The sequence below is a fragment of the Scyliorhinus canicula genome, chromosome 2 (genome assembly GCF_902713615.1).
Source record: "Scyliorhinus canicula chromosome 2, sScyCan1.1, whole genome shotgun sequence".
NCBI lineage: Eukaryota > Metazoa > Chordata > Chondrichthyes > Carcharhiniformes > Scyliorhinidae > Scyliorhinus > Scyliorhinus canicula.
Window position 1 is genome coordinate 241,604,981 of NC_052147.1, and position 13,713 is coordinate 241,618,693.

Below are 13,713 nucleotides of genomic sequence, written 5' to 3' on the forward strand. Positions count from 1 at the left end.
CTGACTATTCCTGATTAAGCATTGCCTCTTCAAGTGAAGATAGCTTCTCTCCTTCAGAATTTTTTTCATTAGTTTCCCCACCACTGACATGAGACTCACTGGCCTGTAGTTGCCTGGCTTATTCCTATAGCCTTTCTTGAATAGTGGGATCATATTCGTGGTTCTCCAGTCCTCTGGCACCTCTTCCATGGTCAAATAATTCAAAATTTGGATCAGAGCCCCAGCAATCTCTCCCCTCACCTCCCACAGCAACCTGGGATGCAATTCGTCTGGACCTGGAGATTTCTCCACTTTTAAGCCTCCCAACACCTCCAATACCTTGGCTTTCTCTATGATAACTTGCTCAATAACTTCACAGTTTCTCAGCCCGAGTTCTATATCTGCGTCCTCATTCTCTTGGGTGAAGACAGATGGAAAATATTAATTTTAACACACGACCGATGTCCTCTGGCTTCACCCACAGATTCCCCCCCTCCCCATGGTCCCTAATGGACCATACATTTTCCCTAGTTATCCTCTTCTCATTGATATACTAATAGAATTTCTTAGGATTTTCCTTGCTTTACCAGCTAGAGATTTCTCATATTCCGTCCTTGCTCTCCTAATTGCTTTACATAGATAGATAGGAGCAGGAGGAGGCCTTTTGGCCCTTGGAGCCTGTTCCGCTATTTATCACGATCATGGCTGATGATCCAACTCAATAGCCTAATCCTGCTTTCTCCCCATAGCATTTGATTCCATTCTCCCCAAGTGCTATATCTAGCCGCCTCTTCAATATATCCAATGATTTTGCATCAACTACTTCCTGTGATAATGAATTCCATAGGCTCACCACTCTTTTGGGTGAAGAAATGTCTCCTCATCTCTGTCTGAAATGGTTTACCCTGTCCTCAGACTGTGACCCCTGGTTCTGCACATACCCATCATTGGTAACAGCTTCCTTGCATCTACCTTGTCTAGTCCTGTGAGAATTTATAAGTCTATATGCGACCCCCCCACATTCTTCTGAAATCCACCGAGAACAGTCCTAACCTAGTCAATCTCTCCTCATTTGACAGTCCCGCCATCCCTGGAATCAGTCTGGTAAACCTACACTGCACTCCCTCAAGAGCAAGCACATATTTCCTCAGAAAAGGAGACCAAAACTGCACACAATATTCTAGGTGTGGCCTCACCAAGGCCCTGTATAATTGCAGCAACACATCCCTGCTTCAGTACTCGCAACATCTCGCAATGAAGGCCAACATTCCATTAGCCTTCTTTACCGCCTGCGGCACCTGCATGCCTACCTTCAATGACTGGTGCACGACACGCAGGTCCTGCTGCGCACTCCTTTCTCCCAATTTACAAATATTCAGGTAGTAATCTGCCTTCCTGTTTTTGCTTCCAAAATGAATAACCTCACACTTATCCAAATTATACTGCATCTGCCATTGATTTACCCACTCGCCCAACCTGTCCAGATCATGCTGTAGGATCCCTGCATCCTCGTCACAGTTCACCCTCCCACCCAACAAGATGTTACATTTTGTTCTCTCATCCAAATCATTAATATATATTGTGATCACTGTGGCACCCCACTAGTTACTGCCTGCCAATTTGAAAAGGACCTATTAATTCCTACTCTTGTTTCCTCTCTGCCAACCAGTTTTCTATCCACCTCAATACACTTCCCCCAATCCCATGTGCTTTAATTTTGCACAATAATCTCTTATAATGGACTTTGTCAAATGCCTTTGGAAAGTCCAAATATATCACATCGACTGGCTCCCCCTTGTAAACTGTGCTGGTTACATCTTCAAAGAATTCCAACAGATTTGTCAAGCATGGTTTCCCCTTCATGAATCCATGCTGGGAGCATATGAGACTGGAGGGGGTGTCAGTGTGGTCACCGATATGTGCCAATCACTGGTTTGTCCCGGGGGGGGCGCTGGATGGGGGCTTTTAAGGTATGGCAGCGGGCAGGGATTGAGAGGTTTGGGGATCTATTCATCCAGGATGGCTTCCCTACCTTGGAGACATTAGAGGAGGAGTTTGACTTGCTGAGAGGGAACGGGTTTCGGTATCTTCAAGTACGGGACTTTGTACGGAGACAGGTCCCAAGCTTTCCTCGCCTCCCCCTGAGGGGACTACAGGATAAAGTGCTGTCAAAAACAGGGGTTGGAGTTGGGAAGGTTTCGCACATATACAGGGAATGGGAAGGAGCCCCTATCAGAGAGGTGAAGAGGAGTTGGGAGGGGTGCTGGAAACTGAACTGTGGGGAAAAAGCCTTGAAAAGGGTAAATTCATCCTCGTCCTGTGCTAGGCTGAGCTTGATTCAGTTCAAGGTAGTCCACAGGGCCCACATAACGGTAGCCCGGATGAGTAGGTTCTTCGAGGAGGTGGAGGACAGATGTGGGCAGTGTGGGGGTAGCCCGGCCAACCATGTTCGTATGTTTTGGGCATGTCCGAAAATGAGGGAATTCTGGCAGGGATTTGCAGATGTTAACATAGAACATAGAGCATAGAACAGTACAGGACAGAACAGGCCCTTCGACCCTCGATGTTGTGCCGAGCAATGATCACCCTACTCAAACCCACGTATCCACCCTATAGCCGTAACCCAACAACCCCCTCCTTAACCTTACTTTTTAGGACACTACGGGCAATTTAGCATGGCCAATCCACCTAACCCACACATCTTTGGACTGTGGGAGGAAACCGGAGCACCCGGAGGAAACCCACGCACACACGGGGAGGACGTGCAGACTCCGCACAGACAGTGACCCAGCCGGGAATCGAACCTGGGACCCTGGAGCTGTGAAGCATTTATGCTAACCACCATGCTACCGTGCTGCCCCCGTGCTGACATGTTATGTCAGAAGTCCTGGAAGGTAGGGTAACTCTGAGTCCAGAATTAGCAATATTTGGGGTGTCGGAAGATCCTGGGGCAAAGGGTGGGGAGGGAGGCCGATATTCTGGCCTTCGCCTCCCTGGTGGCCCGGAGACAGATCTTGCCGAGATGGAGGGACTCAGAGCCTTCAATCAGGAGTGTGGGTCAGCGATATGGTAGAGTTTCTCAGTCTGGAGAAAATCAAGTTTGCTTAAGAGGATCAATACAGGGAATCGCCCGGGGTTGGCAGCCATTCATCGATTTCTTTAACAAAAACTGAACGTCAGTCGTAAGGGGAGGGGAAGGGAAAATTGGGGGGTGGGGGAAGGAAAATAGGACGCATGGTAATATTAAATAAGGACAGGGGAATTTGGTATATGGGTAATTGGGGATAGGGTGGGAGAAGTGGGGTACATGGTTTATTGTGTATTGTTATTTTAGGGGGCATTTTGTGCATCGACCCGCGCGGTTGTTTTAGAAATGTCAATATGTTTAATTGTGAAAATTCCAAATACGTTAATAAAATATTTTTAAAAAATGAATCCATGCTGACTGACTGATCCTGCCATTGCTTTCTAAATGTTCCTCTATAAAGTCCTTGATAATGGATTGAAGAATTTTCCCCACTACTGATGTTAGGCTTACTGGTCTATAATTCCCTTCTTTCTGTCTACCTTCCTTTTTGAATATTGGGGTGACATGAGCTACCCTCCAATCTGCAGGGGCTGTTCCAGTCTATAGAATCCCGGAAGATGACCAGCAATGTGTCCACTATTTCCAGAGCCACCTCCTTAAGCACTCTGGGATGCAGATTCTCAGACTCTGGGGATTTATCCACCTTCAATCCCATCAATTTTCCCAGCACCATTTCTCCCTCAGTTATTCCCTCTGACTAAACCTTTCATTCTCCAACATTTCTGGAATTCAGGGCGGAGCTCTCTAAGCTCCACCCTGCACTTTCTGTACTCCACTAATGCCGCTGTTGATTTGCTCTCGTTGAACTTCTAAAAAGCCCCTCTCTTCCTTCTCATCCTGAATATCTCTGGTCATCCATGGTTCTCTGGGCTTGTTACTCCTTCCTATTACCCGAGAGGGAACTTCTTCCTATTACCCGAGAGGGAACATGTGGGTCTATACCCTCCCCATTGTAGAAAGCCCTGTGAGAGAGAGAGAGACAGGGTAGTATTTGACCTAATTTTAGGGAATAAAGCCGGCAGGTGGTTGAGGTGTCCGTGGGAAGGGAGCATTTTGGTGATAATGACCACAGCTCTAAGAATTTAAGGTAGTTCTGGAAAAGGACAAAAGTGGACCAGAAATGAGGGTTCTGATTTGGGGAAGGCTGATTTTAATAGGATAAGACAGGGTCTGGCCAAAGTGGACTGGAAACAACTACATGTAGGAAGATCCACAGAAGAATAGTGGGAGTCATTCAAAAAGGAAAGTACAAGGTCAACATGCTCCCATAAAGTTAAAGCGTGGGACCAACAAGTCCAGAGAACCCTGGATGTCAAGAGATATAAACGATTGGATAAGGCTTACAGCAGATCCGGGAGGCTCAAAATTGTGGGTCTCCCTAGAGGAGTATAGAAAGTGCGGGAGGTACTTAAAAAGAAATTGAGAGTAAAGAGGGAGCATGAAAAAGCACCAGTGGATAAAATAAAGGAAAATTCTCCGTGTCTGCGTAGATTTCATCCCCACAAACCAAAGCAGTGCAGGTTAGGTGGATTGGCCACGCCGAATTGCCCCTTATCATAGAATTTACAGTGCAGAAGGAGGCCATTCAACCCATCAGTCTACACCGGCTCATGAAAGAGCACCCTACCTAAGCCCACACCTGTACTCTATCCCCGTAACACAGCAACTCCACCTGTCTTTGACTCTACAGGGCAATTTAGCGTGACCAAATCCTTGTGGTACACCATTAACCTGCACATCTTTGGAGTTTGGGAGGAAACCGGAGCAGCTGGAGCAAACTTGCGCAGACACTGGGAGAACGTGCAGACTCCGCACAGACAGTGACCTAGCAGGGAATCAAACCCGGCTCCCTGGCATTAAGAGGCAACAGCACTAACCAGTGTGCTACCATGGGTAATTGGGTACCCTAAATTAATGTTTTTTTAAAAATAAAGAAAATCCCAAGGTGTTCTAAGTATATTAATGGCAAGAGGGTAACCAGAAGGCTCATGGCATGCTTGCCTTCTTCGGCCGGAACACGGAGTATAAAAATTGGCAAGTCACGCTGCAGCTGTGCAGAACCTTAGTTATGCCACACTTGGATATTATGCACAATTCTGGTTGCCACACTACCAGAAGGATGTGTATGATTGGAGAGGGCACAGAGTACGTTTGCCAGGACGTTGCGTGGTCTGGAAGGTATTAGCTATGAGCAGAGGTTGGATAAACTCTGATTATTTTCACTGGAAGGTTGAGGGGAGACCTGATAAATGTTTACAAAATTGAATGGCATAGACTGAGTGGATAGCCAGCTTTTTTGCCAGGTTAGAAAAGTCGATTACTGGCGAGACATAGGTTTAAGTTGTGAGAGGTAAAGTTTTGGGGAGATGTGCGAGGCAAGTTTTTTTTTTACACATAAGGTGGTGAGTGCCTGGAATCCACTTCTGGGGGAGGCGGTGGAAGCTGGTGCGATAGTGATGCTTAAGAGACGTGATAAATACTGAATAGGATAGGATTAGAGGGATACAGAGCCCGGAAGTGCAGAAAGTTTTAGTTTAGACAGGCATCATGATCGGCACAGGCTTGGGAGGCCGAAGGCCCTGTTACTGTACTGTTGTTGTTCAGGGAACCAAAGTGGCAGTGTGTGTGTGTGGAGCCAAAAGATGTAGGTGAGGTATGGAAAAGGACGATGTAGATATAGAAAGCAGGGAGGGAGACTGTGATATCATTGAACAGAGAGAATTGAGAGGGCGAATGTGTTAGCGGGCCTAAAAGTGGATAAATCCCCAGGCCCAAATATGTTTCCAAGGCTGCTGTGGGAGACTAGAGAGGAGATTGCAAGGGCTCTGCGCTAATTTTCAAATCCTCCCTGACTTCCAGAGAGGTGCCAGATGACTGGAGGACAGCTAATGTGGTACCGAAGGGGAAAACCAAGTAATTACTTGCCGGAGTCCAGCATCAGTGTTGGGGAAATTATTGGAAAAACTCTTGAGGGACCGAATTAATCTCCACTTGAGGAGCCAACAATATTACTGATAGTCAGCATAGCTTTGTCGGGGGGAGATCATGTCTTAAAAAAAAATTGATGGTGTTTTTCAAGGAGGCGATGAGGTATATAGATGAGGGAAGTGCAGTTGTAGTCTACATGGACTTCAGTAAGGCTTTTGACAAGGTCCTGCATGTGAGACTGATCGAGAAGATAAGTGCCCATGGCATCCACAGAAATTTGACAAATTGGATCTAAAAGTGGCTTAGTGGCAGGAGGCAGAGAGTGATGGTTGAAGGTTGTTTTTGTGACTGAAAGCCTGTATCCAGTGGTGTACCGCAAGGATTGGTGCTGGGCCTGTTATTGTTTGTAATGTATGATTAATGACGTAGGCATGAATGTGAGGGGTATGATCAGTAAGTTCACAGGTGACACAAAAATTGATGGTGTGAGGAAAGCCTTCGATTACAGGATGATATAGATGGGCTGGTCAAAATGGGCAGAACAGTGACAAATGGTATTTAACCCTGAAAGGTGTGTGGGGATATATTTTGGGAGATGAGGAAGACCAGGGAATGATTACACAATGCACAGTTGGACACTATGAAGTGCAGAAGACCAGAAGGATCTTGGGGTGCATGTCCAAAGATCCCTGTAGGCAGCAGGACAGGTAGATAAGGTGGTAAAGAAGGCATATGGGAACCTTGACGCATAGAATATAAGAGCACAGAGGTTATGATCGAGCTGCATAAAACACTCATCAGCCCACAGCTGGAGTACTGTGTGAAGGTCTGCTCACCACACTATACCATGCACAACTTTGGGTAGTGGGGGGAGACCCAGGCAGACACTGGGCGAATATGTTGAGTTAAAGTTAATGTGTTTTTGTTTATTTGTCTTTCTTCTGTTGTGTAATTTTGGTTAATATGGAATTTTTTAAATAAACATATTTTAACTTTCAGAATAGAAAAGCAGATTATTTTAAGGCATACAACTTGCAAATATTGATGTACAGAAGACCTTGGGTGTATTCTTACAAGGAACACAAATGGCATGCGGGTGCAGCAAGCAATTAGGAAGGCTTATGACATATTGGCCTTTATTGCAAAAGAATTGGAGTACAAGAATAAGGATGTACAATTGTTCTGGGCATTGGTTAAGACCACACCTGGAGTACTGTGTGAAATTTTGGTCTTCATATTTAAGGAAGGATATATTTGCGTTGGGAGTCAGTGCAGTGAAGGTTTACTAGATTAGTTCCTGGAATGAGAGCATTGCCTTATAATGGGAGTAAATTGGGCCTGTACCCTCGAGTTCAGAAGAATGAAGCAATTTAATTTTATAGGGGCTTTATGAAATGAAAAATGTAGGCTTCAAATGAAGTTACTGTGAAAAGCCCCTAGTCGCCACATTCCGCGCCTGTTCGGGGAGGCTGGTACGGGAATTGAACCCGCTTCTGACCTGCCTTGGTCTGCTTTAAAAGCCAGCTATTTAGCCCTGTGCTAAACCAGCCCCAGTGCTAAAGCAGTCCCAAATGCAGTAGCCACTGAGGTTGACCCCCTCCCTGGGGGATTGGCAATGCACTGGGTCACAGTAGTTAATCATTTAGGACTGAGATGTGGAGAAATATCTTCACTGAAAAGGTTGTGGAACTTTGGAGTTCTCCAATCCAGATAGTTGTGCACATTCCATCGTTTAATATATTTAAGATTGAGATAGACAGATTTTTTTACCTCTTGGATTCCTGGGATATGAAAAATGAAAATCGCTTATTGTCACAAGTAGGCTTCAAATGAAGTTACTGTGAAAAGCCCCTAGTCACCACATTCCAGTGCCTGTTCGGGGAGGCTGGTACGGGAATTGAACTGTGCTGCTGGCCTGCCTTGGTCTGCTTTAAAAGCCAGCGATTTAGCCCAGTGTGCTAAACCAGCTGGGGAGCAGGCAGGAAAATGGAGTTGAGATCAATAATTAACCATGATCATATTGAATGGGGAAAGCAGGCTCATGGAATCATGTAGCCTACTCCTCCTATTTCTTATGTTTTTATTAGTGCCATAACTGTTCAGTCTAGTTTAATATATTTCATGATTGATTGATAAGGTTGAATAGGATCTACTGAAAATCTTTGGTAACATCTTGAACAAGAGTGATTCTTCAAGCTTTATATTGAACTTGAACCTGAGCACTTACAATTGTGTCTCAATACCAAGAAAGTGAGACAAATTACTGTGAAGAATCCAATAATTCCAAATGAGAGGCTATTTTCTGCTTCTGATTGCTTTGAAAAAATTGAATTATCCAATAATATGAATTTATCAATATGTGCACAATGCAGCAAAGTAAGCATTTGGATGAAGAGTAGACTTCACGTATAGACTTCACTTTCATACATTCTAAATTTGGGGAATGATGTTATCAGGTGAACTAAGTGGGTAATTCTATTTCAGCTGTTCAACAAGTATTGGATTGTCTGGCCGGTTTACTAAAAATAAAATTGGCAAGGTGTAAAACAGATAGCTTATTCGCATTCATAAATCTTCTACTGGGGAGATGAGGATAAAATCACCTCTGTAGTTTTAATTGTTGCTGAAAGTGTGTAATTTGTTACTCCTTGAGCCAAAGTGAGTGACACAGGTCACCAGCGAATCGCAATGTGACAAATTGCCAAATTTGTGAAGACCAGCAATTAACAAAGAAATTAGTAACTTGTTAATTCATGATCAGAATTTAGCAGCAGAGAACATGATTCTTTCAGTGATTCCATGTCACCCATCAAGTAATGAACATTATGTTCAAGGAGAATAGTAATTTGTGCATAGTTATTTTGCTTGCTTGAAAGTTTTCAAATAAATCAACATTGCAGAGACTCTCAAAGCAATGTGAAAGTCGATCATAGTAAGAAGTCTTACAACGCCAGGTTAAAGTCCAACATGTTTGTTTCAAACACTAGCTTTCGGAGCACTGCTCCTTCCTCAGGTGAATGTGCTCCGGAGCAGTGCTCCGAAAGCTAGTGTTTGAAACAAACATGTTGGACTTTAACCTGGTGTTGTAAGACTTCTCACTGTGCTCACCCCAGTCCAACGCTGGCATCTCCACATCAAAGTCGATCATGCACTTTGGATAATGAAAAATATGCAGCACTTTACTATTACAAATTTGGTATATCCCAGGATTTTGGTGCATTTAGATATTGAAATAGCATTGACGGTTGGGAAATTATTTTTGGTAAATGCCATGCCGACTTAGCAAGAGAAGCCACTTTCTGATCTTTCCTGAGGGAAATTAGACATTGGTTTCATTATCAAACTGTTGCTAAGTTACTTTAATTTAATAGCAGTCCAATGTTGCCTTGTGTTCTGTTACAGTAACTGTTTTATCTTTTAACTGATGCATACTCCTTTTTTTAGCATAAATTGGATATAATTGGTATTCGGTTGAGGAAATTATTTTTTTCAATGTTCCCACTTCCAAAATAGATAGTATTTTATCTGATATTTTCTAAAACAAATTTTTATTTTTGCCCTAGGGTGGGTATGAACAGTATTGATGTATCTGGCTTGCCTGACTGAAGATGATTTTCCTAAAAGAAGAACTTCGCAAATATGAACAGGTTTACCTGGGCACATAACCAATAAAATCATGTACTTGATTTATGTATACTTTACTGAAAAATATCGTCACTGCTGAAAACAATGGCGTCCTTTCATGTGTGGAAGTTATCCTCACAAAAACTAGGATTTTTTCTGGTAACATTTGGATTCATATGGGGAATGATGCTTCTGCACTTTACCATCCAACAACGGACCCAACATGAAAGCAGTACGATACTTCGAGAGCAGATTCTGGATCTCAGTAAACGCTACATCAAAGCATTAGCAGAAGAAAACCAAAATGTTGCTGATGGGCCATATGTTGGCACGATGACTGCATATGGTAAGTTACTTATTTTAATACTTTCTAGAGGATCTGCTTATTCTAAAGATGATTATTACATGGTGGGCTGGAAATAATTGTCAGTTATATTTAATTTTTGGTAATTATATTTAACTGTTCCAGTTTTACTGTACATTAGATATGACAAGTGGCGTGGATTCAACCCATCATTTAATCCAAGCTGCATTCAATACGAGACCAGAGATTCTTATCTGCAAATGGATGTGGTGCCAGTCCAGTGATATTAATCCATTCTACTGACATCCCTAGGTCTTTCAGGCCAACTTCAGTATAACCAGAAACTATAGCTCGAGTTCACCATGACATAATCATGATTTCAGGTTAACTGCTAACTTAAAAAAACATTTATTTTAATCTTTCGTCAGATATGGGCATCACTGGAAAGCCAGCATTTGTTGCCCATCCTTAATTGCCCCTGAGATGATGGTGGTGAGCTGCCTTCCTAATCTGCTGCAGTCATGTGTAGTTACACCTAAAATTATGTTGGGAAGAGAATTTCAATGAAGTTCAGTTTCTGCTCAACAGTAACCCCCGGAATGTGATGGTGGGAAATTCTGCAAGGATGTTAATGTCGAATGCTATTGCTCTTGTTGGAAATTGTCATTGCCTGGCATATGTGTGGCATGTCTATTACTTGCCATTTATTAGTCCAAGCCTGCAGATTGCCTCAATCTTGCTGCATGTTGGCATGGATTGGTTTGGTATCGGAGTTGTTGTGAATTTTACTGAACATTGTTCAATCACCAGCAAATAATCCTACTTCTGATCTTGTGATGGAAGGATGGCCGCTCATAAAGTCCTGGGACTAAGGTGATTGGTCAACAAAACTCTCCACCATTGTCCTTGTGTGCTAGGTTTAACTCCAACGTGTAGAATTTTCCCCCGATTCTCATTTCACTCCAATTCTGCCAAGGCACTTTGATGCCCACACTTAGTAAAGTGCTGTCTTGTTGTCAAGGGCAATTTACTCTTTACTATAACCCCACCGTATCCCTGTATTGTCACTGAAAATGAAAATCGCTTATTGTCATGAGTAGGCTTCAATGAAGTTACTGTGAAAAGCCCCTAGTCGCCACATTCCGGCGCCTGTCCGGGGAGGCTGGTATGGGAATCGAACTGTGCTGCTGGCCTGCTTGGTCTGCTTTAAAAGCCAGCGATTTAGCCCAGTGAGCTATATGGTAATCCAGGAGCCCTGGCTAATGCCCTGGTACATGAGTTCAAATTCCATCGTGGCAGTTGTTGGGATTTGAATTAGCCTCCGTAATGGTAACCATGAAACCATTAATTGTCATAAAAACCTATCTGGTTCACTAATGCCCTTTAGGGAAGGAAATCTGCCATTCGTACCAGTGACATCCGCATCCCATTAAAGATAAAAGGGGGGGAAAAAAACTCCCCTCAAGTTTAACTCTTGTCCATACTTCGATAGTTTAGTGTTAATGTTTTGGCTAAGGCAATCATCTCACTACTGATCCTTTTTTGAGCTGCATGGTATTACAGTAAGTTTATCACTTAAACACTGAAGGCCATTAATTTAAAGTTTCATAATGTATTGAAAATGCTCAGCAGGATTGGCGGCATCTCTGGAGAGAGAAACAACTTTGCTTCAGGTCTGAAAGGTCTTCAAGTTGTAACATTAACTCTTAGAATCATAGAATTTACAGTGCAGAAGGAGGCCATTCGGCCCGTTGAGTCTGCACCGGCCTCTGGAAAGAGCACCCTACTTACGCCCAGGCTGCCACCCTATCCCAGTAACCCCACCTAACGTTTTTAATATTAAGGGACAATTTAGCATGGCCAATACACCTAACCTGCAAATCTTTGGACTGTGGGAGGAAACCTACGCAGACACGGGGAGAAAGTGCAAACTTCTCACAGACTGTCACCCTGCACCGGATATGAACCCAGGCCCCTGGAGCTGTGAGGTAGCAGTGCTAACCACTGTGCCACCCCACCATCTTCTCTCCAAAATCAAAATGTTGCTTATCCTGCTCAACATTTGCTGGTTTTATTTGAGATTTCCAGAACTTGGAGTATTTTGCTTTTATATAATGTACAATATTTAGCAAAACAACTGCTTCAGTTTTAATTGAGATTTTTTAAAAGTTTGACACTCACCAAATTATAACCTTGTCCAGTGCAATACTGATAACTATGGTCATCATCTGTTTACTGGGCATCACCTTGTTACAGACCTTGGTCTGCAGTTTACTCTGCATTATGTATGTATCTGTGCATAAGTCATTTACATATAAATATGGCCTAAATTCTGGGAGTGAGTTATTGGTATAGCTACAACATGCTCAAGTCTCCTTGGCCTTTTCATTCTAATGCCTGTGACCGTATCTCAGCCCAATAAATTGGGCATGCCCTCAATTTTCATTATCCTCCAATTACATTTCTAACCATAGTTCAGGCACAGCAGGACTATCATTTGTTCTTATAAGAACATGAGAACTAGGAGCAGGAGTAGGCCATCTGGCCCCTCGAGCCTGCTCCACCATTCAATGAGATCATGGCTGATCTTTTGTGGACTCAGCTCCACTTTGCGGCACGAACACCATAACCCTTAATCCCTTTATTTTTCAAAAAACTATCTATCTTTATCTTAAAAACATTTAATGAAGGAGCCTCTACTGCTGCACTGGGCAAGGAATTCCATAGATTCACAATCCTTTGGGTGAAGAAGTTCCTCCTAACCTCAGTCCTAAATCTACTTCCCCTTATTTTGAGGCTATGCCCCCTAGTTCTGCTTTCACCCGTCGGTGGAAACAACCTGCCCGCATCTATCCTATCTATTCCCTTCATAATTTTATATGTTTCTGTAAGATCCCCCCTCATCCTTCTAAATTCCAACGAGTACAGTCTCAGTCTACTCAATCTCTCCTCGTAATCCAACCCCTTCAGCTCTGGGATTAACCTAGTGAATCTCCTGTGCACACCCTCCAGTGCCAGTACGCCCTTTCTCAAGTAAGGAGACCAAAACTGAACGCAATACTCCAGGTGTGGCCTCCCTAACACCTTATACAATTGCAGTATAACCTCCCTAGTCTTAAACTCCATCCCTCTAGCAATGGAGGACAAAATTCCATTCATCTTCTTAATCACCTGTAAACCAACTTTTTGAGACTCCTGCACTAGCACACCGAGGTCTCTCTGCTCAGCAGCATGCTTTAGTATTTTATCATTTAAATAATCCCGTTTGCTGTTATTCCTACCAAAATGGATAACCTCACATTTGTCAACATTGTATTCCATCTGCCAGACCCTAGCCCATTCACTTAACTTATCCAAATCCCTCTGCAGACTTCCAGTATCCTCTGCACTTTCCGCTTTACCACTCACCTTGGTGTCATCTGCAAACTTGGACACATTGCCCTTGATCCCCAACTCCAAATCATCTACGTAAATTGTGAACAATTGTGGGCCCAACACGGATCCCTGAGGGACACCACTAGCTACTGATTGCCAACCAGAGAAACACCCATTAATCCCCACTCTTTGCTTTCTATTAATTAACCAATCTTCTATCCATGCTACTACTTTACCCTTAATGCCATGCATCTTTATCTTATGCAGCAACCTTTTGTGTGGCATCTTGTCAAAGGCTTTCTGGAAATCCAGATATACCACATTCATTGGCTCCCCGTTATCTACTGCACTGGTAATGTCCTCAAAAAAATTCCACTAAATTAGTTAGGCACGACCTGCCCTTTATGAACCCATG

At 43.4% G+C, this 13,713-nt stretch overlaps 1 protein-coding gene across 3 annotated transcripts in view; it reads left to right on the plus strand.

Moving 5' to 3' along the window:
- mgat5 (alpha-1,6-mannosylglycoprotein 6-beta-N-acetylglucosaminyltransferase) overlaps positions 1 to 13,713 on the plus strand; it is a 175,960-nt gene that overhangs the window by 8,321 nt on the left and 153,926 nt on the right. For all 3 annotated transcript variants that reach the window (XM_038789876.1, XM_038789875.1, XM_038789877.1), the window contains exon 2: positions 9,559 to 9,965. In XM_038789876.1, coding sequence (XP_038645804.1) covers positions 9,725 to 9,965 — 241 coding nt within the window. In that variant the 5' untranslated portion in view covers positions 9,559 to 9,724. The remainder of the gene's footprint in view (positions 1 to 9,558; positions 9,966 to 13,713) is intronic.